General features: G+C 36.5%; 1 protein-coding gene across 2 annotated transcripts; it reads right to left on the reverse strand.

The window, feature by feature from the left end:
• Positions 1-985: 985 nt before the first annotated feature.
• On the reverse strand, positions 986-15,208 carry LOC131166009 (polygalacturonate 4-alpha-galacturonosyltransferase). 2 transcript variants are annotated; one of them, XM_058124219.1, is made up of 11 exons: positions 14,603-15,208; positions 14,340-14,504; positions 5,969-6,003; positions 5,816-5,875; positions 5,579-5,689; positions 5,374-5,437; positions 5,238-5,284; positions 4,733-5,067; positions 4,252-4,609; positions 3,250-3,837; positions 986-1,743 (listed from the first exon to the last, which is right to left on the reverse strand). In XM_058124219.1, the coding sequence occupies exons 2-11, from the start codon at positions 14,488-14,490 to the stop codon at positions 1,468-1,470; spliced, it is 2,025 nt and encodes a 674-aa protein (XP_057980202.1). In that variant the 5' UTR covers positions 14,491-14,504; positions 14,603-15,208; the 3' UTR covers positions 986-1,467. The 2 variants fall into 2 exon arrangements, with proteins under 2 accessions (XP_057980202.1, XP_057980201.1); XM_058124218.1 differs by having other exon boundaries at positions 5,966-6,003; positions 14,603-15,110.
• Positions 15,209-24,155: the final 8,947 nt, after the last annotated feature.

Genomic DNA, 24,155 nt, shown 5'->3' on the forward strand with positions numbered 1-24,155 from the left:
AGCTATTGTCAAAATTATACAGCACCACCCACCCATGTACATTCAAGCCCCTTGACAAATTAAGCTTACAAAGGCAGGCTCGTGATATCATGTACGTACCTTATATATTTATCTTTTCCAGGTGTAGAATGAGGGGAGGGAGGGAGGGAGGGGGAGGAGTAATGTCGCAATGCAGGTAAAGTAAATGTATCAAGATGACTAAGGGTGCTAGTCCATTAGTAAGAACATTCCTCATTATTAGTTATGGTTTAATGGGAAAGAAGATTCACTAACCAAAGGCCAAATTCACCTTCACCATCATTCCACCAACTTATACAACTTGGTGGCCTTACATATATCCAACGGCTCCCAACTACCAAATGCTCTCTTTTCGTTGAAGGTCTACAGAGCCTTAATACTCCATGGCCTTTTCTACCAAAACAGAATCTAATTTCAACAAGAGGACTTGCAATTATCCTATAAAAGATAGTGTGGAGGTATGTGCGTGCGTGCGTGTACACTTATTTTGATGGATTGTAATCCCCACACATTTATAAATGGGACAGGCTTGCAGAGCAGCAAATAGTAATTGCATTCCCCCGTTAATCCTGCAAATTGGCTAGCCGACGCACAAGAAACTCATTTGAGGCAGGATCACCGCCAGTTAGCATCCCATTATTCTTGCCATGTTCGAGCCACTTCGTATGAGTTGAGTTCTGTACACGCTGTACCGTAACATCATTTTCAGAAAAATAAGTTACCGTAACATCATTTCCAGAAAAATATGGGTGAAGAGACGTTTCATTTAAGTTCAACAATGTAATTGCAACTAATTTCAGACCCAGCATCAATTCCAAGCCAGACACAACAATATCACTCAGAATTCCAGGAAAAAAAAAATTTTAAATAACAAAGTTGCATCAAAAAATTATAGAGATTACTTTTTACCTTTAGGATTCCATCTACTACCAAAGGAGAATGCAGATACCAACGAAAACTTGAAAAATAGCACAAAAGAAAAGAGACATGTATTACAAACTAATCATTTGGTTCATACAATCAGCTGGCGGTCATTCCCCACCCCAAACGATAGTTGCTACAACATTAGTCAAGCTGGTGCTCAAGGAACACAGCAAAAAATTAACATTCACATCCTTAGAAAAACGAGTTACACTTCTGTCCAAATTGCTCCTAGCCCCACAGCCAAAGACAGATGGAGTTCTAACAGGTGAACAAGGGATAAAGATTTTTGTCACCCGGCTCTAATGGTTGGAGGATGATGGAAATGAATTAATTTAATTACAATGAAAAATAAGCAATTTGGAAGAATAGAAAGGAGGCCCAATCAGAGAGGTAAACTCCTTCCCTTCTCCTACGGCAACTCCTGTCAGAGATTTCACATGGACAGGATCCTTGCTTGAACCAGTCCATACACGGGTGCACAGAGAGAGAGAGAGAGAGCATCTGGCTGTACCTCAGCACTTCAATTCATTCACCTAGGTTGCAATTGTGAAGGTACGGATCACCACTCTTGATATACCTAGTCCAATATGACCGATACTTAGTCATTGCCAACTCCAACCATGGTTTCATGTTCCCATTATAGTGTATAACTGCTGCATTCTCAATCTCTGACCGATCAATGCTTGGATTATAACCCAAACCAAGAACGTGCCATGACTTCTCAAGAGGATGTGTCAACCCATAAAATGTAATCAAGCCTGGAGGCAAGGTTCCAAGCTTCCACAATGCCCTATCTTCATTCTAAGAGCACAAGGGAAAAGGATGAAATTAGAACCAAGGTTTGATTTGGACTAAAAAGTACAGAAATTTTAATTTTAAAAAGTTAGGTAAGTTAATAGCAAAGAAAAAAAAAAAATTCTTTAGGGGAGTTTAGAAACTGCTAAACTAAAATAATACAAGTAAATGCATCAATTATGGGTGTGTGGTGTATAAGGGCAATAACTGCAATATAGTAACCATAATAAACATATGCATAATCAACTAATAAAAATGAAATTCAAAAATTAGTTACCTATTAGTTATTCTGCAAATACAGTTAGTTATAGAAAATAAAATGCTGTAACTAGTATCTCAGTTTTTGCATGAAATTTCAGAAGTCTGAAGGTTATCATTCATATTCTTCTGTTTATAATCTTTATTTTCACATTAAAAAAAAAAAAGATTTGTTGACACGAATATCAATTGGACTTTCAGATCTCTAATTTAACTTGCAAGGAATCTGTTCCATTGTCAAATTTTTAAAAATTTTTGTTGAAATTTCAAAAGTTCAATAAATTTCAGGATTATTCATGGGAACTCCATTGGAAATTTTGTATGACGGAACTTGACTGTTTCGATGGCAATGACAGAAAGTGCAAATTACAATGGAAATTTAAGAGAATATCAGAACACAGAATATAGGAAGCATGCACTTCCAATTTCGGGATTATTTTAGGTTCCAAGGGTGGTACTGAGAAGTTTACTTCTACATACCAATCACGTGAAAATTGCAGATGCCATCTGGTAATTTCATGCAAAAAGAAATTCTAGGATCCAACTACTATAATGCACAGGTACCCTTTTCTCTCCGAAATAAGACGGAATTTGGCAATAGGACAATTTACAAATATCGCAAACCATCACCAAGGATCATCCATATATATCTTTCTGCTATAATATTTATTTTCAATTCAGAAAAAGATTTGTTCACACGAATTTCAATTGGTGTTTTGAGATCTCTAATTTCACTTACAAGGAATATATTTCATCGTCAAAATTTTAACAACTTTTTGAAATTTCAAATTTTCAATAAGTTCCAGATGATTCGTGAGAACTCCATTGGAAATTTTGTATGGTGGACCTTGATTGTTTCAATATCAAAGGTGGTGGACAGTGGAAATTACAATGGAAATTTAAGGGCATATTATAACACAATATAGGAAGCGTGTACTTTCCATTTCCTGATTGGGATTATTTCAGGTTCCAAGGGTGGTATTGAGAAGTTTACTTTTATAAACCAATCATGTAAAAATTGCAGATGTCCTCTGGCAATTTCATGAAGAAAGAAATTCTAGGATCCAAACTACTATAATGCACAGGACCCCTTTTCCTTTTTGAAATAAGAGGGGATTTCGCAATAAGACAATTTACATATTGTAAACCATCACCAAGGCATGAAATGACTGATTCCTAGAAATGCAAAATATGTGAATGGACTATGAAACCAGAAACAAACTATTCAGAATAAATGGTTTCTTAGAGACTCACCATGTTCTGCCATTTGTGATATATGCCAGTAATATCCTTCTTTTTCCATTCTTTGAGATCAAAAATATTCATTCCATATGCCCATCCACATGCATTTGGATTAAAATTCCTTGAAATATGAGGATTCGAGAAGTTCAGATATTTGTCAAAACGATGAAAACTCTCACCACAGGTTTCTACTGCACCATTCACCTTTCCATGGAGATCAACTGACCATAATCCAGTCAAATCTTTCTGGACAACAATGTCATCGTCAAGAAACAAAATCTTATCCAACGCAGGGTAAACTTGTGGGAGATAAAACCTCAGGTGGTTAAGCATTGAGAGATACTTTGGGTTCCTGTACTTTAGATTAGAAGAACCAGCTGAAAGAGTAGTAGGATGAGCTGCCTTGAAATAATACTCTTTCATCGCAGCAGACTCAAGCTGCCGCAAAACAGGGCAGTAGGACGAGTTAAGCCACTTAAACTCATCAACATTTTCCACATGGATAGTAGCTTTTCCAGGAGGGTTCAGCAGAAACCACATATTCATGGCTCCAAAGTTTAGTTTATCAGTAACCAGATGAAAGACATGTTTCTCAGGTTCCTGCAATCCAACCAGCATACTAAGGAGTGAGAAGAAGACAAAAAAAAAAGTTCAATTACAAGGCACACTTGTCCACAACTATAATTAAATACATCACTTATGTCCATACCAACAAAATACATAAACAGGCAATTTCAAACCATCTTCAAAAAGACCACCTATAGCATTTAATGTAGGCCAAAATCTAAACACACTAATTTTTATAAAGGTTTTTTATTTGCAAGCCAAGGAAACGAAAAAATAGTAATCATGAAATGAGGGGAAAAAATTTTGGATAAACAAATATATTTATTGAGAAAACAAGAGAGACTCTTCAGATTCAAATTTCTCGAACAGATATATAACTTATCACTGGCATTTTGAATCCATGTCCAGAAAGCTACTGGTATAAAATTAAAGAATTCTCCACTTCACCTTAGCATTCAGAATAGTCGAGTTAACAACAACTGATGCAGCCAAGACGTTGTCAGAGAACAGGGCATAATGAAAAAGATTTGGATTTTCCAAATTCTCACTTCTAGGAAACTTTCTCTTGTTTGGAGGGAGGAGATAGTATTCTATGGTTAAACGCATAGACAAGCAGTGGATTCCATTCGGAATCGTCTTGGCTGCTAACTGACTTAGGAATGTGCTCTGCCTTTTTAAGCTTCTAACTTGTTCATCTGCTGACTGAAGCATCGCTCTCAGTTTTCCAGTGACCAACTTGCAGTCATACAGTTGCTCTCTTGCTTTTGACAGAACTTGGCCCATAGCTTTTATTTTCTCAGGTGCACTAGAAACATGTTATGCAAGGAACATAAAAATGTTAAGAATGACAAAACCAGAAACAAATGGAGAACAAGAAAAAACCAATCAATATTACATGATCAAATGCTGAACACAGCTACTACACTACCTGCGATGTAGATCTACATCAGTAGATGCCTCTCCTAAAGCACGCTGACTTTCCTTGAGGCAAGTCTGTAATTCTTGGTGTAACTCAGGCTTGTTCTTCATCTTTGCAATGGTTAAATACACCCTTGCCATTATAATTTGATCCCGCATAAAGCGTACTGTCGAATCAGAATTTTCATTCTCATTATCTTTCCTCCATATGCTGTATTTCCCCAGTACAGAAGAGTCAACAGATTTGGAGCGTTCAATGGCTGCATTCTCAAATTTTACAATTGCTTCATCATTTTGTTGCACTAACTCAGCTGCACGCTTTTCACGTCTTTTCTCTCGCAATTGCTGCAGAAGAACTTAACAATTAGCATCTACTAAAAAGGGTCTAGCCAGAAGATAATCAAGAAACAAGACCATTTCCTTGTCCCTTGGGTCATAAAAAAAACTATGACCCTTCAAGCATGCCATGAGAGGTAAGAGTCAAAGCATGACTTGAACCAAAGCATGAATATTACCCTTCGAGCTCGTTTTGCAGGTGTATCAATAAACTGAGAATGCTCATCTGCATAGGTCAAACGTACATGAAATAGTCACGAGATTAGAATACAAATACAAATTAATGCAAATGACAGCACTGGTAAATATTACCACCTGAAGAATCATCCCGTTCGCCTCTAGGCATGTTTCCTTTGCCATCCGCAGCCATTTGGCTTGGCTTTGAACACAATTGTAAACCAACACATCAAGGGTTGTCAGTTGACAAAATTCCTAGATCGTAAAAAATTGGTAGGATAACAGTAACAAGCTAAAGGACCATAGTCATCATAACATCTACAAAAGTAAAATGATTTTTTACCAAAGTTTCCACTCCAGCAGCTTTCCATGAAGCAGACAAATTGTTTTTTCTGAAATAATAAAGATTTAAAGGACCCATATCATTTGTGGTTGTTCTGATGACATCAATGACCTGAAATTCACATATAATTAGCATACCAGGCAGCTGACAATCTGCCAGTACTAAAAAAAACTAATTATTGAAAATGAGAATTCAGAAGCCTGATAGCATCACAATTAGATCTTCAATTTGCCATACCTCTTTGGAGAAAACAGATCTGACATGTTGCAGCGCCAGTCTCTCTCTCCAATCTACATTCTGCACAGCTCAAATAAAAGTTTCACTCAGGGAGAAAGAGAAGCTACTATTTGAAAATTTGGTGGAATAAGAGGACAAATGTTTACAAGCTACCTGTTTACTAGAAGCCGTTGAAATGTCACTGGTTTCTGCACAATAGTAAATGACTAGTCAAATTCATATAGGCGTGCACAAGTATAAAATCTTGAAAGAGAATGGAATAGAAGAAAATATTAGGACAAAAGAAGCAGGCCATGGAAATTCCACAGAAATAAACATTTTTGGTCACTACAAAATAGAATAAATGAGAACTCTAATGAACAGGAATAGAGCCTTCTTCCAGGTAGGAAAAACCACACTGTTAATTTATCTATTTTAGTGTTAGCAAAACACACCCAGTGGATTCCCTTGACAGCACAAAACAAGATGGAACCTTGTTGTATTGCTTCGAATCACCTCTCAAGAAGAATATATAAAAAAAATTCTCAACTAAACCCTATATTATTCAATTTTTCCTTCGCTCAATTATAATTTCGTTTTCTTCCCATGTTCCTCTTAGCTGAACAAAATACAAGCTCAACAAGATAACGTAATTTTCCTTGTAACCAAACAAACTTCACTCTCATAGGCAATTTTTTGAAAGGCGTTGAAGAGGAGGAAATACAAAAATGCCTCGATGGGTTTTTTCAAAAGGTGGACCTTTGAAAGGCATAGACCTTCTGGTTTGAGGTACATACCTTAACAACATGTGTACATTTTTCATGCCTTCACAGGGAAGTGCATGCATTTCAGGATCCTTTTTTCTCAAAATTTATGTATAAAAAAAGTACTTAAAACTGAAACAATCAAGACCTCACTTCCCAACCCTTCATAAAAAGTTCCGTGTCTCCTCCTCCAAATTACCTTGCTCAAGACTCAAGAGCAGTTGTCACCCTATGTACAACTGCCCTACTGCCCTCCAACAACCTCTGTTGATCTCTGGCTCCTTCTCTCTCTCTCTCTATCTCTCTCCACAACAAATAATCTAAGGTAGAGTTTCTGATTTTTTTCAATCTGACCTGCCGCCTTTATCAATTTTTTACAAGTTTGTAGTATTTGCTTGCTATTTGCTACAAAATTGTAATCATGCACTGCAGCTTACCTCCTAAACCATTTCTGAAAAAACACATTTTGCTCTGAATTTTGAAATACAAGTTTGAAGAGAAAAGATGTGGATGGTAAAAAAATTTTCCTTACACATGTTGTGAAGAAAGATGATCTTCACATGCTGTAATTGGATGATGTGCAAGAAATCTAAGTTGAAAGGAGAGATACACGATCAGATTTGGGAAGATTTCCTACCACATTGGTTAGCTTAAGAATCATAAAGCAACAACGAATGCGCTGCCCAGCTTCTTAAAGACAACAGTATGGAGTTTACAGAGAGGGATTCTAGTTTTCTTCCAAAACTAATTGCTTATGAATTGACATGAGCATGATATACTAAAGGTAAATGCAAGAGTTTTCACAAATGCATTGGGGCATAAGAATAGAATGTGGGGCATCACAGAAAAAAGCAAAACTTGAAGACAAATTATCTCTTCCAACTCGGGAAACCTGATCCTACAAAACCAGTAAAAATGTTGTTGAAGTTGCTATTCATGTCACTGTGTCACAACCATGGTCTTAAATTTCCACGAAATGGTCAAAATTTCCAACAAAATATCTGCTTTCCACTACCTTGAAAACAAAATGGCAATCAATTTCTGTTTTATAAAACTTGCATTGGAATCTCCACAAATTGTCTGGAATTTATTGAAATCTTGAAATTTCAATGAAATTTTAACAAAAGAATGAAATTTCAATGAGCTTCAAATTTAAGATTCAAAACCCAAATTGGAATTTCTATCTTAATTTATCAATTTTTTAGTGAAACTAAAGATTATTGCAAGAAGAATAGGAGTTATAGCTTTCAAACTTTTGAAATTATATGAAAAATTAGACTTAGATATTAGCCACGATATTTTACTTGAATATTTATGTCCAAATTATGTATATTTTTATATTTGTATACTAAAAAATAGTTAACTGATTTATAAATTTCATTTACATTAATTGAAGATGTTTACTATAATTATTATATTACAATTATTGCACCTTATACACCATATAACTGTCCTTGATGTATTTTATTATATTTTAGCTCTAAATCAAGCATTATTATGTCTACTAATAGTTTCTAAAGTTTCATAAAAGAACTCCCTGCTTTACTACTAATTTCCATCATTTTATGAAATCAAAATCAATATAATTTTTTTGTACTTTTAAAGCCTCAAAATTTTAGTCAAAATCAAACTTTAAGACCCTGATCACAACACTGTTCATGTGACCGCAGCAACCTGCTTCTCCAGGTTTTCAAGGGTATTTGAGTTTGTTTATATTACACTGTATTGCTAAATTTACTTTACAACAATAGCTGTGATTTATTATGGTTAGGGTTTTCAGAGCTTAGTCTAGCTGTAGGCAGCTTGACTTTTATTATCAATAAAATTTCAAACTTTGAGACCTTGATCACAACACTGTTCATGTTACTGCAGCAACCTGCTTCTTCAGGTTTTCGAGGGTATTTGAGTTTGTTTATATTACATTGTTTTGCTAAAATTACTTTACAACAAGAGCTGTGATTTATTATTGTTAGGGTTTTCAGAGCTTAGTCTACTGTAGGCAGCTCGACTTTTATTATCAATAAAATTCCAGCCCGTGGCTTTTCTCCTAAGAACTTATGACTCACACGATAAAAGCACAAGAGGATGTTTTTCTTCTCTTTCCCTCTAAAACAAGCTTGACTTTGATGGACAATCAAGTAAATCATTGTATCCGCATGCTGCCAATAGCATCAAATAATAAATGATTCTAATAGTCTATTTACGTGGGCCAGTGAATAATGTCCAGAACTCATGGGAATGACCAAAAAAATATTGAACAATGTATTTTGGTGACAAAGGCAACGCAGCTGAAGGTAAGTTCACAATTTAACAAGTGGGATTTGTATGTTGTAAATGCTTCAAATAAAGTATGTGTTGCAGACAATGAGTATAAAGCCAAAAAGGAGGAGCGTGTGGGCACAAGGACACAAAACTACCCAGATGTGGAGAGGATAGCTCTACATTTTACCCAGCAAAGAGAATAACATCAAGGACTACGCAAATAAATCTTGCCCTCCAAACTATTGGCAGCAAATAATAATTGATTCTAACAGCCTATTTATGTGGGCCAGTGAATTATTTCCAGATTTCATGTGAATGACCAAAAAATATTGAACAATGTATTCTGGTGATGGGCAACACAGCTGAAGGTAAGTTCACAATTTAAGAAGTGGGATTTGTATGTCCTAAATGCTTCAAATAAAGTAAGTGTTGCAGACATTAAGTATAAAGCCAAAAAGGAGGAGTGTGTGGGCACAGCGGCACAAAACTACCCAGTTGTGGAGGGCATAGCACTACAGTTTACCCAGCAAAGGGAATAACATCAAGGACAACACAACTAGATCTTGCTCTCCAAACTCTAACAGTGGCATATGTCTAAAACCACTAAAAGGAACAATATACTTATTTTCTTCAAAAAAGACCTTACAGTGAGTATGATAATCTTGCTTAAAAATAATTCATAGTTGAATATTGCAGTAACATTATGATGACTAAATTCAGTTACCACAAGAGAAAAATATTCTAGTCATATAAAAAGATAGAAACCAAGAAACTTATGAGGAGCTTAAGTTTATTTTCTCTGCAGATGCTTAAAACTCATTCAGGTGATTCAAGTTTGAGGAAACTAAGCTTGGTTAAAATAGTGAACATATAATCCAGTAATTTCTTGAATTCCGGGGGAAAAAAAAAGGATAAAAGTTTCCGGAAGACTAGTATAAAACTCTTCATATAACAATAAGAAGTGAGTTCATCGCTAGCACAAGAGAAAATTTGGACATTAATACAATAAAAAAGATATTAATACATCTACTCACTCAGTAGAAAGGACTCAGAAGAAACTCAAATTCATGAAAAATGTTACCGATAATATTATGACTGGCCACACAGCGAAGACACTAAAGTTATTCAAACAACTGTTTTTGGCTAGTTTCTCACATTAAAAGTTAAAAAGCACATGTATTCCACGTATCCTACAAATTTTTAATTAAAAAACATCCTATTTTCCCAAATTCTTAGCAATTCAACTAAAAATAAATCAAACCAAACTCTACATCAACCAAATCATGCTCAAAACTCTACTTTTGTGACTGATAAATAAAACATCCAACACTTAGCTCATTTACAACAATTTGATTCTTTTTTTGACGTGGATACACAAAGTCCATCAGAAAGGACCAAAAAAGGAAGAAGATCAAGATTGGTAGACGGCTTGAGAAGGATGGACTATATACCTCGATGGTTATGGAGGTAGCTCTTAACACCTGTCATATAACATCTTCATTTTCCTCTCATGGTGTTTCTTTAGATCAATGGCACACTCAATTGGACCATGCATTGCTCCATAAGCTACAAGTCCTTGTCTTGAGCGGTCATGGCATCAATTACCAATGCACATTAGGCCTTTCTTTTTTGTCTTGAATTGGATCTTGCAGGTGATCCTTGTTTATCTTGTTCATTCAGATATTAGGGGTCTGTGTAGGCTCAAGAACATGCTTGGTCAATAGATGAAAATTCTCATAGACCTAGAAATATCTAATTATCTGTTAAAAGATGAATCTAAATTTCTTAATCATTCCAATTTTATCATAGACGCGGAAAAAAAAAATTCTATTTGGAAATGGTTTTCAAATTTCTCAATATGATAAAGCCCTTGAATTTATCCAAAATCTGATTCATTCTTTTTCACTTGGATAAAGGGATTATTCATTAGTCATCTCGTGTAGTGAGTATATTCTTCAGTAAAATGGAACAGTTTTAAGGAGAAACTTACTTGACATGGCAAGGTCCTTACTTTTTCATATGTTCCAAAAATTCTTTTGATTGATGCTATTCTCACGTCCTACTTTTGTTTATTAACAGGATGCCATCTAGTGACCAAAGCCCTGGGAGGGTGGTTTGGTTGGATGTTGGAATTCCCCTCTCCATAGTTTACCCTAAGACCCCCTGTGTTTCTTTTTTTGCCTTGTGTTTTTGTGTGTATAAATTTTGTTCTTGTCCAACATAGATATAGCTAAAAGTATCCTTGTTGAGTACACTTTCTTCTTGTCCAACATACACATAGTTAAAAGTATCCTTGTTGAGTACTCTAAAACCCAAAAAGGTTAAAGGTGTTACGATCCTCAAAACTTGTAGAAACTATGCAACAGTCCTTGTGACCTTTTTTGAGAGAAAGCCTCATTTTTCTAGTGTTGGGCTTCCCTTGGATGAGCCTAGACTTCATCAATCAACTATTCATGGCTCTCCTTTTTGTGTCAATGCTCTTGTTCTACCCTCATTCTTCAAGGATACTTCTACCCTTCTTGACCATGCCCAAACAAGGAGCCCAAGAAACTATTGAAGGTGTGTAAGCTACAGACGTCATAACACATAAGACAAGTAGATACACAACTACCACCAGCAGCAGCCTCTTCCGCCCTCTACTATTTAGGATTTTGGTTCTAGATATTCATCTCAAATAGACTTAAGTTCGCCCATTGCACATTAGAAAAGTACAAAACTTGTACTTGGAAGTCTTCGAGGTCTTTCTCTAAACACTAATTCTTTATCTTCCTTCTATTAAGCATTCCTTTGCCATGTCTATTTCCTATGTTCCACCCATCTTTATATGCTGAGGAACCTACTAATCCTAGGAGGAAGTATGCAACAGATGTAGAAATGAAGGCTTTGACTTCTTGAGAGACATCGGCATTAGTGAATCTTCCTCTCAGTAATGAGTTGGATACGTGCCATCAAGTATTGACAAAGTAGAATATCTTCCTAATCATTCAATAGGAAGTTTTAAAGTTCAGTTGGTGGCCAGGGGACGCACCTAAACATATGGTGTTGATTATTTTGAGATCCTCCGAGCAACCACCTGCCACTTGACTAAATTCCACTCATGTTGTAATTTTGTAATATGTCAAGAATGCTTTTATAAAGAGGTGTACATGGAGCAACCTCCATGGCATGTTGCTCAAGGGAAGAGTAGCAAGGTTTGCAAGTGGCAAAAGATGATTTGTGGCTGTAAGTGGGGCTTTCTCCAAAAAAAATTCAGTATGATGAATTCAGACTTTAGCTTTATACAATGCTACTTGTGCTACTATGGTCATTTTGTTTTTTATAGGAAAAAGAGACAAACGTGTTAGAACCCTCGTGGCTTATGTTGATGATATCATGAGAAATGTCCCTAGCAAGATTGCAGATGTTAAGCATTGGTTTGAGAAAAATTTTCAAATCAAGGACCTAAGGGCTCTTCATTACATTCTTGGAATTGAGATCTAAGGTGTGCCAACAAGCTTAAACTTGTCTCGGTGAAAATATACTTTAGACTTGCTAAATGCGTTTGGTATGTTAAGAACTAAGCAAGCTAATGCTCCTATTAATCCATGAAAGTTATCTAGGGATGGTGAACCTAATGTTGAAGAAAAGCATTAGTGTAGGAAGTCAATTTTCAAGCTGATTTGTTTTCTTGTCACAAATAAAACCTCTGCTATGGGAATGGTTTGCCACTTTACGTAGAATCTCAAGAAGGCACATCGGGATTTCGCATGTAGTATTCATCAATATCTCAAGAATTATCATGGCAAAGAGTTAGCATAAAAATGTAACAAAAAGCTTTGATATTATTTTTTTTATAGCAAAAACTTTGGACATTGTTGGGCACTCTTATGCACAATGGGCAGGCCAGTTGATGATCAAAGGTCTATAATGGGATATTATACACTTGGTAGGTTAGATCCTAATAGAGCCTGCAGTAGCAAGATATAGTTGTGAAGAGCTACGGAACATATGATTAGCAAGTCAATAAGGCTGAAGTCTCTTATGTCAAAGATAGGTTTTTTGGTAACATGCCTATAGATATGTTTTGTAATAATTTGGCTGCCATTTACATTACTAACAATTATTTCTTTCATAAGAGGACGAAGGACATTAAAGCTTATCATCACTTCATGAGAAATATAGTGATAAAAAATATTTCAAGCACTCCATTGGTGATGTCCTCTGATGAGTTCACAAATGCATTATTCAAACCTTCTTAGTTGAATCGTTGTAACATGCTAGGATTAGCTTATATTAATACATTTATAGCTTTAGAGGGAGTGTTAAAGTGGCAGAAAGAGTATTTAGGCTGTGTTTAGGGACATCGATTTCATGCCTTGGATTTGGATTTCTACACATTTGAACAAATTGCAATACAAATCACACGATAAGAATATTAATGGTGGGATTAGCTTATATTTATACATTTATAGCTTTAGAGGGAGTCTTAAAGCGGCAGAGAGAGTATTTAAGCTGTGTTTAGGGACATGGATTTCATGCCTCGGATTTGGATTTCTACACATTTGAACAAAATGCAATACAAATCACAAGATAAGAATATTAATGGTCATTGTGTGCAAGGGATTCTTGCGCCATAAGAAAATACATTAATTAAATACATCAAGTTTGGAGCATAATAGGCCGACAATTCTCACACTTATTTTCCTCTTCTCCTATTCCTCCTCATCTTGCCTAACCCTAATCTCATTCTTTCACAAATCTACTTAGATCACTCAAGTTTGTAACATTTCCAATAAAAATTTATAGCCTTCTAGTACGAATAAATAAATAACAAATGAAATTCAGATCAAACTACGTCATGATTGTGTCTAGAAGCGACAAAATCCAACTCTATGGTAGCAGAAAAGGGATGCATCATTGCATTATGTGAATATAACCTCAATAACCATGGATGTCGCTTATCAGAAGCAACATTATCAAAAGTCACTGCCATGTTTTGCGAGCAGAAGTTATGGAACGCCCACATAAAACTTTGGAGTTAAAATCCAACAAAAAAAAATTGAACAGAAAATTTTGAATTGAGGAGTAACTTCTAATTGCTCTTGATTCTAAAGCAGCTATGATATGTAGTAAAAGGTACCTCCCATTTCCGTTTGAAAACTTGCTTAAAGTTTTGTCAAACTATAGAAGGGCTTGTTTACATGGCTATACCTTAGACAACTCACTCCCTCTCTAACACTAATTAAAGAAACAAATAGAGTAGTCGCTAAGCCAACAACCAATTCTCACAATTTAATTTAATCCAACTAGAATGCAATTTTAAATCACACTGCAAAGACCCAACTTAAAAACACGTATGCACATACAAACACACAAAAAAGCCATCAAATTATGCAACCCACGCGGGACATGATATAAAATCAATTGAATCAAATGATGTCTGCAATGCTTAAAAAGTAAATCTACAATGTAATGCACATCAGATGATAGTGGCACCAATTCACGAATGGCAATGTCATGGCCTTGTATATATTTGTTACCAATGGTAGTAGCGGTATGGAGTCCTCGGCTGACGAAGAAAATCAAAGGAGCGAAAAGTGAAAAAACGAGAATCGCCATAGGTAATCGCGATCCACCACTTCTACTAACCCTGTGGATGCCAGAACTTTGTTGTCCCCGTTTCATCGTCATTGCAGATCAGAAACCTAAAATCACGAAGAAAAGGGAGTGAAAATAAAATGAATTCAAATCAACCTGAGAGAGAGAGAGAGAGAGAGAGAGAGAGAGAGAGAGAGAGAGATACAAGGGGAGTGGTGATGAGATCTCCTGAAGCCACGACGAGAACAGGGCGCGTATATTGCTAGTAGCAGTCCATTAGAGAGCATCGGAAAATGTGCGTGAGAAAGAGATGATAATGATGATGCCGGCGTTTTAACGAAGGAATTGAGAACTGGAAGGGGATTAACTTGGGATAATCAAAGAATTTACGAATCTGGAGAAGCAACGTAAGACGAATTAGACAGAGGAGAAGGAGAGAAATTGCGGAGGGAGTTCTCAGTTGCCCTAAGAGAGAGAGACGAAGGCCAGAGTCCGAAAGGAAAGAGATTGATCTTTGTTATTCCGTCGATTAACCTATGTAGCTCTGATGACCGACAAGTCGGCCGTGTTTCTGGGCTTTTCCTTCAACGACGTCGTTTGAAGTTCTTTGCAAATTCAGTGACTAACGACGGCGAATGAATTGAATTTGACTAAAATATCACAGCTATAATTATCAGAGAAGATATGTTCTAATTACATTGCAGTTTTCAACGTCGCATCGGAAATGTCCTCCGCTGCTTTCTCTGTTTTGAGAAGTACATTTTCTTCAGATGTATTTCTGCCGCTTTCAAGTTCCATCAAGCCTATGTTTTTTGTTTTTTGAAAAATGGATTGGACTAAATAATTCATGATGAATTAGCTGAATTTTTTATAAATAAATCCAAATTTATATTTAAATTAATTAACCCACCCCATCTCGTGGTGAACCAAAGCTGAGCTTTGGCCCTCTTTAAATTTCGAGAATCAACCAACCGACAATCCGAAGCCCAGATGAAAGAACAGTTGTGAGAAGCAGAAAAAGCATAAAGAAAACGACGTTAGTTCGTGGAGGGATCACTAGTCTTTATGGTGTGGTTGAAGAATTACAAAGAAAATCAAAGCACCTGTTTCTATCTAATTTTGATTTGTTGTAAACAAACGATAGTGTCAATTGGCTTATTCGATGTTCCATCGAAGTGGGCAAAGTTAAGATATATAAGATAGATGAGGGGTTTTCAATGATGGCTTGTATTTTATAACTTGGGTTGGGGTCAATACTATTGATGTTTTTTCCGGGCTTAAGTACGAGAACATAGGTCAAGTTTCAAAATGGAAGAAAAGTCATGGAAGGAACTGGATTGGCCAAGCATTGGAAACCCCAATTTCTTTCTGTGGAGCCGTTTCTTTTCCCGCCCCGCCTGCTAGCCGAGGCACCCTTCGAGGTTTGCTCATCCTTGGATCCCCAAACTCTAACTCTAACTCGAACTCAACTCGCGAGCTTCTGAATGTAAGTTAGATCGTAAGTAAAGTATCGGCTTGACGAAGCAACTAGTGGAAAAAATGAGCTAACAAGAAGGAAGTACCTTTATTCCTTGACAAGAATAGCGGGACTCTAGCATTATGTGAAAGTGCATAACATTGCCTAGAAGCTTATAGCCCCTTAGGTCCATTTGATGTGTTGAAAGAGTTCGTTTCTTCCTCAAATTTTGCACTTGACACGCAAGGCAATAAACACCTGGCTCAACGATCCCGGTGGCAATGTCCAAAGTGTGACGAGGTCAAATTGAGGAGCTAAAGTCATACAACTACTATGCCTGCAATGAAAATGATACACCTGCTCTACACATTTTATAATCTTCCCTTTTTTTAAGGAATTTTTAGAGGAGCTTACTAGATGAGACTAATTGATTTGGAGTAAAGAACCTCTCTTTATCATAATCAATTTCAAAGGGTGAAAGAGCACAAAAGGGAGTGGTTTCACATCTAAGAACAAGTATAGAAATCCTTAAAAGACATAATAGGAGAGGGACCGCCAAATTGAGGATAAGGAGGAGGGAGGGCGTTTTCCTTTTCTAACTAGATTTTATTCCAAAGATGTGATCTTAGAAAGCTTTCCTAATCAACACTCTTTAGAAAATAACCACTTCAAAAAAGAAGATTGTTGATTTGGAGATAGAATTCTCTTTGTCGCAACCAAAGTGCCATCGAGTTAGCTGTTGGATGAACCAAGCCCCTCTTCATTCAAACCCTTTCTAGAATGACAAAAGAAAGATTCTCAGTGATATCGCTTAAATAATGATCATCAGAGTGAAAAAACCATAATATTTCCTAGAAACAGCTTCTACAGCGATAGATAGGGGTCAAGTTAGTTTGGTATCAAACTATGAGGATACCAACCAAGGATGGATGGAAGCCCTAGTAGCGAAAATCACAAGAGAAGCAAGGTCCACATAAGGTTAGGAAGGAGAACGCCCGGTTCACTATGTTCAATCAAAGTTCAACTTCGAATTTGAGTTTAAGCAAAGTATCCGAGCGAGCGCTTAAAGGGTTGCTTTTGGAAAAAAGCCTTCCACTAGCAGGCAATCACATTTTTCACAGAATTTCTTGTTACTCATGTCAGCATTCTCACTTATGAAGACGATCTTTAGACACTCGCCCTACTTCTAAAGATAGATAGAAAAGGTTGGGGAATGCCAGATGCAGAAGCAATTCTAGTTTTAATTCTTGCGATTCCAAAAAGAAGATGGTACAAAAAAAATAAAAATAAAGGAGCATTAGTAGTTAGCTATTTAGGTTAGGATAAAAAGAAAGAGAAGCGATACACTGATTTAAACCAACAGAGGAGATAGTTCGCCATAAAGATCAAGACCATCATACAAAAGAAAGAAGAGGAATTGGATGCTCTAGAGCAGTAACCCCCGGATAAGCCATAAAAAAAGCACACACAAACAACAAATCAGACACAAACAAGAGCCAGGTGACTTGTGAAGAGACCACCTGCCCCATCTATTGACTTAGATGAGGAGAACAATCAGGCTGGACTTCGACTAAATACAACCAGGACAACATGAAATCCGAGCTTAACCCGACTAGAAGGAGGTATTGCATATTTGATTCCATCCATAAATTTTCTTCCTTGTGAGTTCGAGTCTCATTAAGATACTCATAAGTAGATGCAAAAAAGAGTGGAGTTCGGTTCTCTTATGGGTAAAATAAATAAAGAAGTGCCTAAACCTTAAATAGGAATCCAGCTCAAAATTGAACTTAGCGATCCTGGGAAGGGAAAAAAAGAACCATTTGGATTTAGTAGATTGTACAGATTAAGCCTATTAGCCTTGGTGGCTACATAATCATGTTTGATATGTTTTGATGATATTAACTTATTTGTGGTTACTAGTGTTTCCATCTTGGCAGATTATGTTAAGTACAGGCTCAAGTGACAAATTGTAGTAACCCAGAAAAAAATTATTATTTATCAATTAATTAATTAAACAAATAAAAGGAATAGTATGAAAAAAAAATTAATTGAAATAAAGATATATATATATATATGCATATATATGTAATGTTATTATTACATATATAAGTTAAAGTATATATGTATATATATAAGATTAATTTTATGTAATGTTAAAGCTTCTTGAAGAAGCTTTCATCAGAATCCAAATTGAATTTGGATTGCAGGGCGTGCGCCTCTCCAGTACTCTCCTACTCTCGTCTCTCTCCTCCGCCTTCCCTCTTTCTCTCTCTTTTCATTTTCTCGACAAATACTCGGTTGATCGGAAAATAAAAAATACCACGAGGTTCTATTCTCCACCATCGTCAATTTAACCGGAGTCGATTTCTCGTAGGAGCGTTGTAAGCACTACTCTTGGGGTAAGGTAAACCCACTTTCTTTCCTCAATTTCTTTCAAATATTCAGCATAATTGACGATTAGACACCATTTCTAGAGCCTAACGTCAATCCTCGTCAATTTGAACAGATCGGAATTTGGAATTGGGCTTTTCAAGCACCACTCCGAGGCTAAGGTGAGGAGTACAAATTATGTGGGTTATTTTAAAAATTTAACCGATTAAATTGTAGTATTTAATTATTAATGTTGGCCTTGGTGCAATCCCAAGAGGGGGTTGAATTGGAGATTTAAAAATTTTTCCCCTAAGTCAATTAGTCAGCACTAGTATTTCACAATTCTAAGGTCAATTTAGTGCAGATAATAAGGTGAACCAATAAATGCAGCTATAATTTAAATTACACAATTAAATCAACCAAGCATGCACAGAAAAGCAAGTAAAAATAACACCGGATATGTTATCAAGGTTCGGCAATAGTGCCTATGTCCCCGCCTTGGCTCAAAGGCACAAGGATTCCACTACGGCTCACTTAACGAGTGGAGCGGCACCATTTACAACCAAGTCAAATTCCCAGGACTGACCACAACCTTTACACGCTCTCCTTGCGGGGCAGAGAAGGCCCTAAACAACTGATCCTTTCGGGTTAGATCAAACCCCCTCAGGGCACACCTGAAATACAATAGATAATTGAAATTTACATACAATTTAAGCGCTTCTACATAAGCATATATGTACCACAATATAGTCCAAATAAATATGCACTCACAAATGATATGGATTTAATGCTTAGGTGAGATCTTGAAAAACATAGTTCAAGATAGTGTATTCAACAAGTGAATATACAAGAATGCCTCAAAACCAAAATCAAGTATCAAATAGATAATTTATCAAATTCAATCACAATAGATACTTTAGGATTTAAGCTTGCAATAGATTTATCAAATGGTGTATGCAAGCTTTCAAGCCTTGCAATATGAATGCCAAAACTAATAAGCTAAAATCAGGATCTTCCCAATCAAATATTTATCTATTAAATACTATGAGAAAGACAAACAAGAAAAACTCTCAGAAAATAGTTTTTCAAAATGTATGCGTATGAGAGAGTATTTGCCAAAGGAATGATGTGAAAATATGTATACAATGACCACAAACAACTCCCTTCAATCTTGCAATTAGTGTGCAAGAAGGGAAACAAGAAATACCAACTCTCTATATCAAAAGAATGATTGCTAGTGAATATCAAAGAGAGTATCAAAAAGTATAAGCTTGGAATGTGAAAGATATTGCAAAAAGGGTATGAAAAATTGAGAGAATTTCTTAATCACTTCTTGCTAATCATCACTAATTGAGTTAAATGAAGTGGTATGTATAGGTGGGACTCAAAATGTAACCGTTGGGACACAATGGGGAATATTAAAAATGTTTAATTTAAATTTTAACCCCAATTACCTTTAATTACTGTAGTAAAAATAAAGCAACCCAAGAGTTTCAGTCGACCAACCCATAGGTTCGATCACCCGAACAGACACATGAGAAAAAGTGATTTTCCATGTTCGGGTGTTTGAAAATAAGTTCGGTATGCCGGCCAAGGCTATTTTCCAAAATGTCTGAGGTTCAGTCGCCTGTACTTAAGTTCGGTCTATCAAACTTGCATGTTCGGTCACTCGAGGGTATTTTGAACGTGAATTTTTGGGCGCCCGAGTTGTTGGAAAAAGTCAAGGTTTGAGTTCGGTCGACCGTGAACACTCAGTTCATTTGGGTTTGGTTGCCTGAAGTCAGGTCAACACTGTTGACTTTTCCACGTTCGATCAACCGAAGCATTTTCAACACGCAAGTTCGGTTGCCCGAAACCCTTACACTTTTAAGTTTAGGTCTTGTTTATGATTTAAAGTTCACCCTTGATTACATAGTTGATAGTGGGGATTATTCTAAGTGATTATGCAAGGACCTAGGGTGTAAAGACCCAAAAATTATAATAATTAAATAATAGAGAGGAAGGAAAATTTAAAAGGGGATTATATATATATGTATGTATGTATGTATGTATGTATGTATGTATGTATAATTTTAGGGTCGGGAATTACGAGTAGCGTAGGCATGAGATAGAGAAATAATAATTAGAACTCAGATATTCAGGTAAGGGGAAAATATGTTATGCTAGATAATTTAGAGATTTTATCAGTATAGCACAGTATTTGAATATGAGTTACAGAATATGGTTTTAAACCAAATAAAGTATGGAAATTATACAGTACTACAACTTATATTTATAGAGTTTTATTTAATTGTGTGGCATGAGGAAAATACTAGAATATTTACAGAATTTTATACAGATTTACAGACTTATGATTATATAGTTTTTACAAAGTTATGAAATACAGGTTTATTTACAGAACTACAGCTATACAGAGTTTTATAAAATTACAGCTTAGATGATTATACAAAATTGCAATATATAATATTTTACAGAACCATGTTCATACAGCATTATACAAAACCATGTAATACAGTATTTTATAGAAACATGTTTATATAGAGTTTTACAGTACCATGATTATACAAAATGTTTTATAGAACCATGATATACAGAGCATAGAAGCATGACATACAGAAATAAAGATTGTATAGAAATACAACTTGTACTGAAATACAGATTATACAAAAATACAGATTATACAAAATTACAAAGATTTACAGCATCATGATTAATACAGATGATATAAAATCATGGTAAAACAGTTAGATCTTATATAGAAATAGTATTATATAGTATCAGACCTTGATGGAACAGTGCAGTTTACAAAACATAGTACGTAACTATACAGTATAGACAATGCAACCATATGTCTCAGATAAAGTATGGTACAGCCGATTGTGCATCAGGTAGGGTAGAGGACTCCCTGACGTCCAGACTAGGTAAAGTGGGGTCTTTCGTGCTAGAGGCATATACAAATGCATACAGTTAGGCTGACATTGGAGGGCCAACCAGTGTCTATCCCCGCCTATGGGCCGCACAACCCAGTCATGAGGGGTTAAATCATGACATACAACAATCTAGGGAAGGTTTTCAAAGTTATGTATGTATTATAGCATTCACAAAAAATAGAGATTGCTTATTATAGATAGAACTACGATTGAATAGATAACTCAAAAAATAATGTATTTTAAATGACATAGATGTGGATTGTTATACTGATACTTTTTACATGATATCATATTTACAGTTTTAATTAAAGGTTATAATTTATGTACAGACTCATATGCCACACACTAGTAATAATCTCCTTACTAAGAGGTGTCTCACCCCAGCATTATAAATATTTCAAGTAACCTAGAGAGGCATGCAGGGCCGGCTCAGAGATAGAGGAGGCAGCTGAGTCGGCAAGGCTTTGGGGTGAGTTTTGGGCTGTGTAGTAGAGCTCACAGTATTTTGGGGATTTTTGAGGAAAGGATGGATATGTGTGTATGTATGTGTTGGTGCGTCTATAGAACTCTGATATTGTGTATTTTGGGTTATGTATTGGATGTTATGCTTTTCCGCTACATAGGTAGAACATAGGGATTGCACAGGTTACCACAGCGCCTACTCTAGGTCGTGCAAATGATAGATGTTTATTTACAGGGTATTAGAGATTATGTTTTATAGCATAACAGATAATAAATAAATGAATGAATAAAAAAAATGGATAGAAATTTTGGGACGTTACAATTTGGTATCAGAGCCAAAGTTGCTAGGTTCTATAGACTTTAGTGTGCAGTGAGAAATAATACCAGAGTATAGGAATAGATCAGGAATTTGGTGATTCAATGTTGGGGAACTAAGATGAGTATTTAAGGTTTTCTTTCGTGATTAGAAAGCAAGATTTTTGTAGTGGTTTTTGTGTCTTTCTTGCGATGATGATTTTAGAAAAGTCATAGTAAACTATTGTCGAGTTATATTTCTCAATTACTAAACTGGATCTTAAAATGAGAATAAGGACGATAGATTAATTAATAGTATGAGATTTCAAGTAGATAAATATGTTAGTTATGTTATAGAAACAAGGTCCTCAAATTATGTTTATTTTCCTTTTCAGGATGGACCTTGGAGGGAGTAGCGCTCATGTTAGTGGGGATAATGGGGCAGGCCCCTCTAGTGCAGGTGGTGGGGATTCAAATGCAGTCTTGCATAGTGTGGCTCAACAGGTTATGGCTAAGATTGCGTGAAGCTCTATGGAGCAGGGAACCCCATCGACAGACTAGGGCTGTACCATTAAGAAGTTTACTAAAATAAATCCTCTGGCGTTCTCAGGAGGAGCTGACCTTGTAGTGGCTGAAAATTGGATGCAGGAGATCGAGAAAATTCTGACGGTACTCCATTGTACAGATGAGCAGAGGGTTCTCTATTCTACCTATAAATTGACAGGTGAGACCGAGAGGTGGTGGACGACCATAAGATTATTGGAGGAACAGAGGCCCATGCCAGTGGTTATGACTTGGAGTCAATTCAAGGAGGTATTTTTCGACAAATATTTTCCTGTTACTGTCATAGAATCTAAGGTAGTATAATTTTTGAATTTGACTCAGGGAAATCTCACGGTTCAGCAGTATGTGGTAAAGTTTGTTGAGTTGTCACGCTTTTCCCCTTACATCGTCCCAAATGAGGTGAAAAAGGTGAGGCTGTTTGAGAGAGGTTTAAGGCGAGATATATATAAACAGGTGACAGTTCTAAAGTTGCAAGACTGCTCTAAACTTGTTGACAGGGCCACAGTAGCATAGGAGAGCGAGCAGAATGATGTTGGAGCATCGAGCTAGAGGAAGAGGCCCATGCCACGGGGTTTCAGGCAGGGTCCAGCTGAGGCCCTTGGAGAAGAGATAGACATAGCAGGGCTCAGAGGCAGGATAGAGGAGAGCATGGGCACTAGGGCGAGCAGGCATACACTATTTGCCCTATATGCAGTAGGAGACATACAAGAGCAAGTCGATTGGAGAACAATGTTTGCTACAGATGTGGTATACCCGGACACATAGCACGGGAGTGTCATTGGCCATCGAACGGTGCACCAGCCCCTTGACAGTTCCAGAGACATTATCAGGCACCCAGAGGTGGCGGCCAGTAGAGGAACACAACTCTGGTGAGGGTTTATGCACTGATGTCGAGAGACGTCGAGGTCTCGGAGATGTTGTTATAGGTACACTTACTACTTTGCCATATAATGTCATTATTTTGTTTAACATAGGTGCCACACATTCTTTTATATCATCGGGATATGCTAAAATATCTGGGGTCGAGGCACATTTGTTATATATTGAGCTATCAATAGCCACGCCGATTGGATTAGTAGTGAGGTGTAGGAAGGTACTTAAAAATAATCCATTGGGAATTCAGGAGAAATTATTACTAGCTGACCTCGTAATACTAGACATACAAGGGTTTGATGTGATATTGAGTATGGACTGGCTATCAGCTAATTATGCTAGCATTGATTGTTATCAGAAAGAAGTGAGCTTTAGACCCCTGGGTGGGCAAGAATTCGGATTTTTGGGATCACGTGTGCGCGCCTCGCTACAATTAGTGTCGGCTATTCAAACAAGGAGATTGCTTTAGGGTGGTTGCCAGGGGTATGTTGCTTACATAAATGAGTTGCCAAGGGAAGAACTGAAACAGGCTGATATTCTGGTAGTCAGAGAGTTTCTAGATGTTTTTCTAGAGGAACTACCTGGGTTACCACCAGATCAAGAGATAGAATTTGCAGTAGATTTACTACCAAGGTCAACACCAATACCTAAAGCACCCTACAAAATGACCCCAGCTGAATTGAAGGAATTGAAGGACTAGTTACAAGAATTATTGAATAAAGGGTTTATCAGGCCCAGTGTGTCGCCTTGGGGAGCCCCAGTCCTGTTTGTGAAAAAGAAAGATGGGACTATGAGGATGTGTATTGATT

This window comes from Malania oleifera, chromosome 10 (assembly GCF_029873635.1).
Source record: "Malania oleifera isolate guangnan ecotype guangnan chromosome 10, ASM2987363v1, whole genome shotgun sequence".
In the NCBI taxonomy this organism is placed as follows: domain Eukaryota; kingdom Viridiplantae; phylum Streptophyta; class Magnoliopsida; order Santalales; family Ximeniaceae; genus Malania; species Malania oleifera.

Excerpts from the sequence above, each read along its gene's own strand:
- LOC131166009 (XM_058124218.1), bottom strand. The coding sequence starts at position 14,490 with ATGACGATGAAACGGGGACAACAAAGTTCTGGCATCCACAGGGTTAGT. Across the intron at positions 5,438-5,578 it reads CTGCTGGAGTGGAAACTTTG|CCAAGCCAAATGGCTGCGGA; the intron begins GTAAAAAATCAT and ends TTGTGTTCAAAG. Across the intron at positions 5,068-5,237 it reads CTGCAAAACGAGCTCGAAGG|CAATTGCGAGAGAAAAGACG; the intron begins GTAATATTCATG and ends GTTCTTCTGCAG.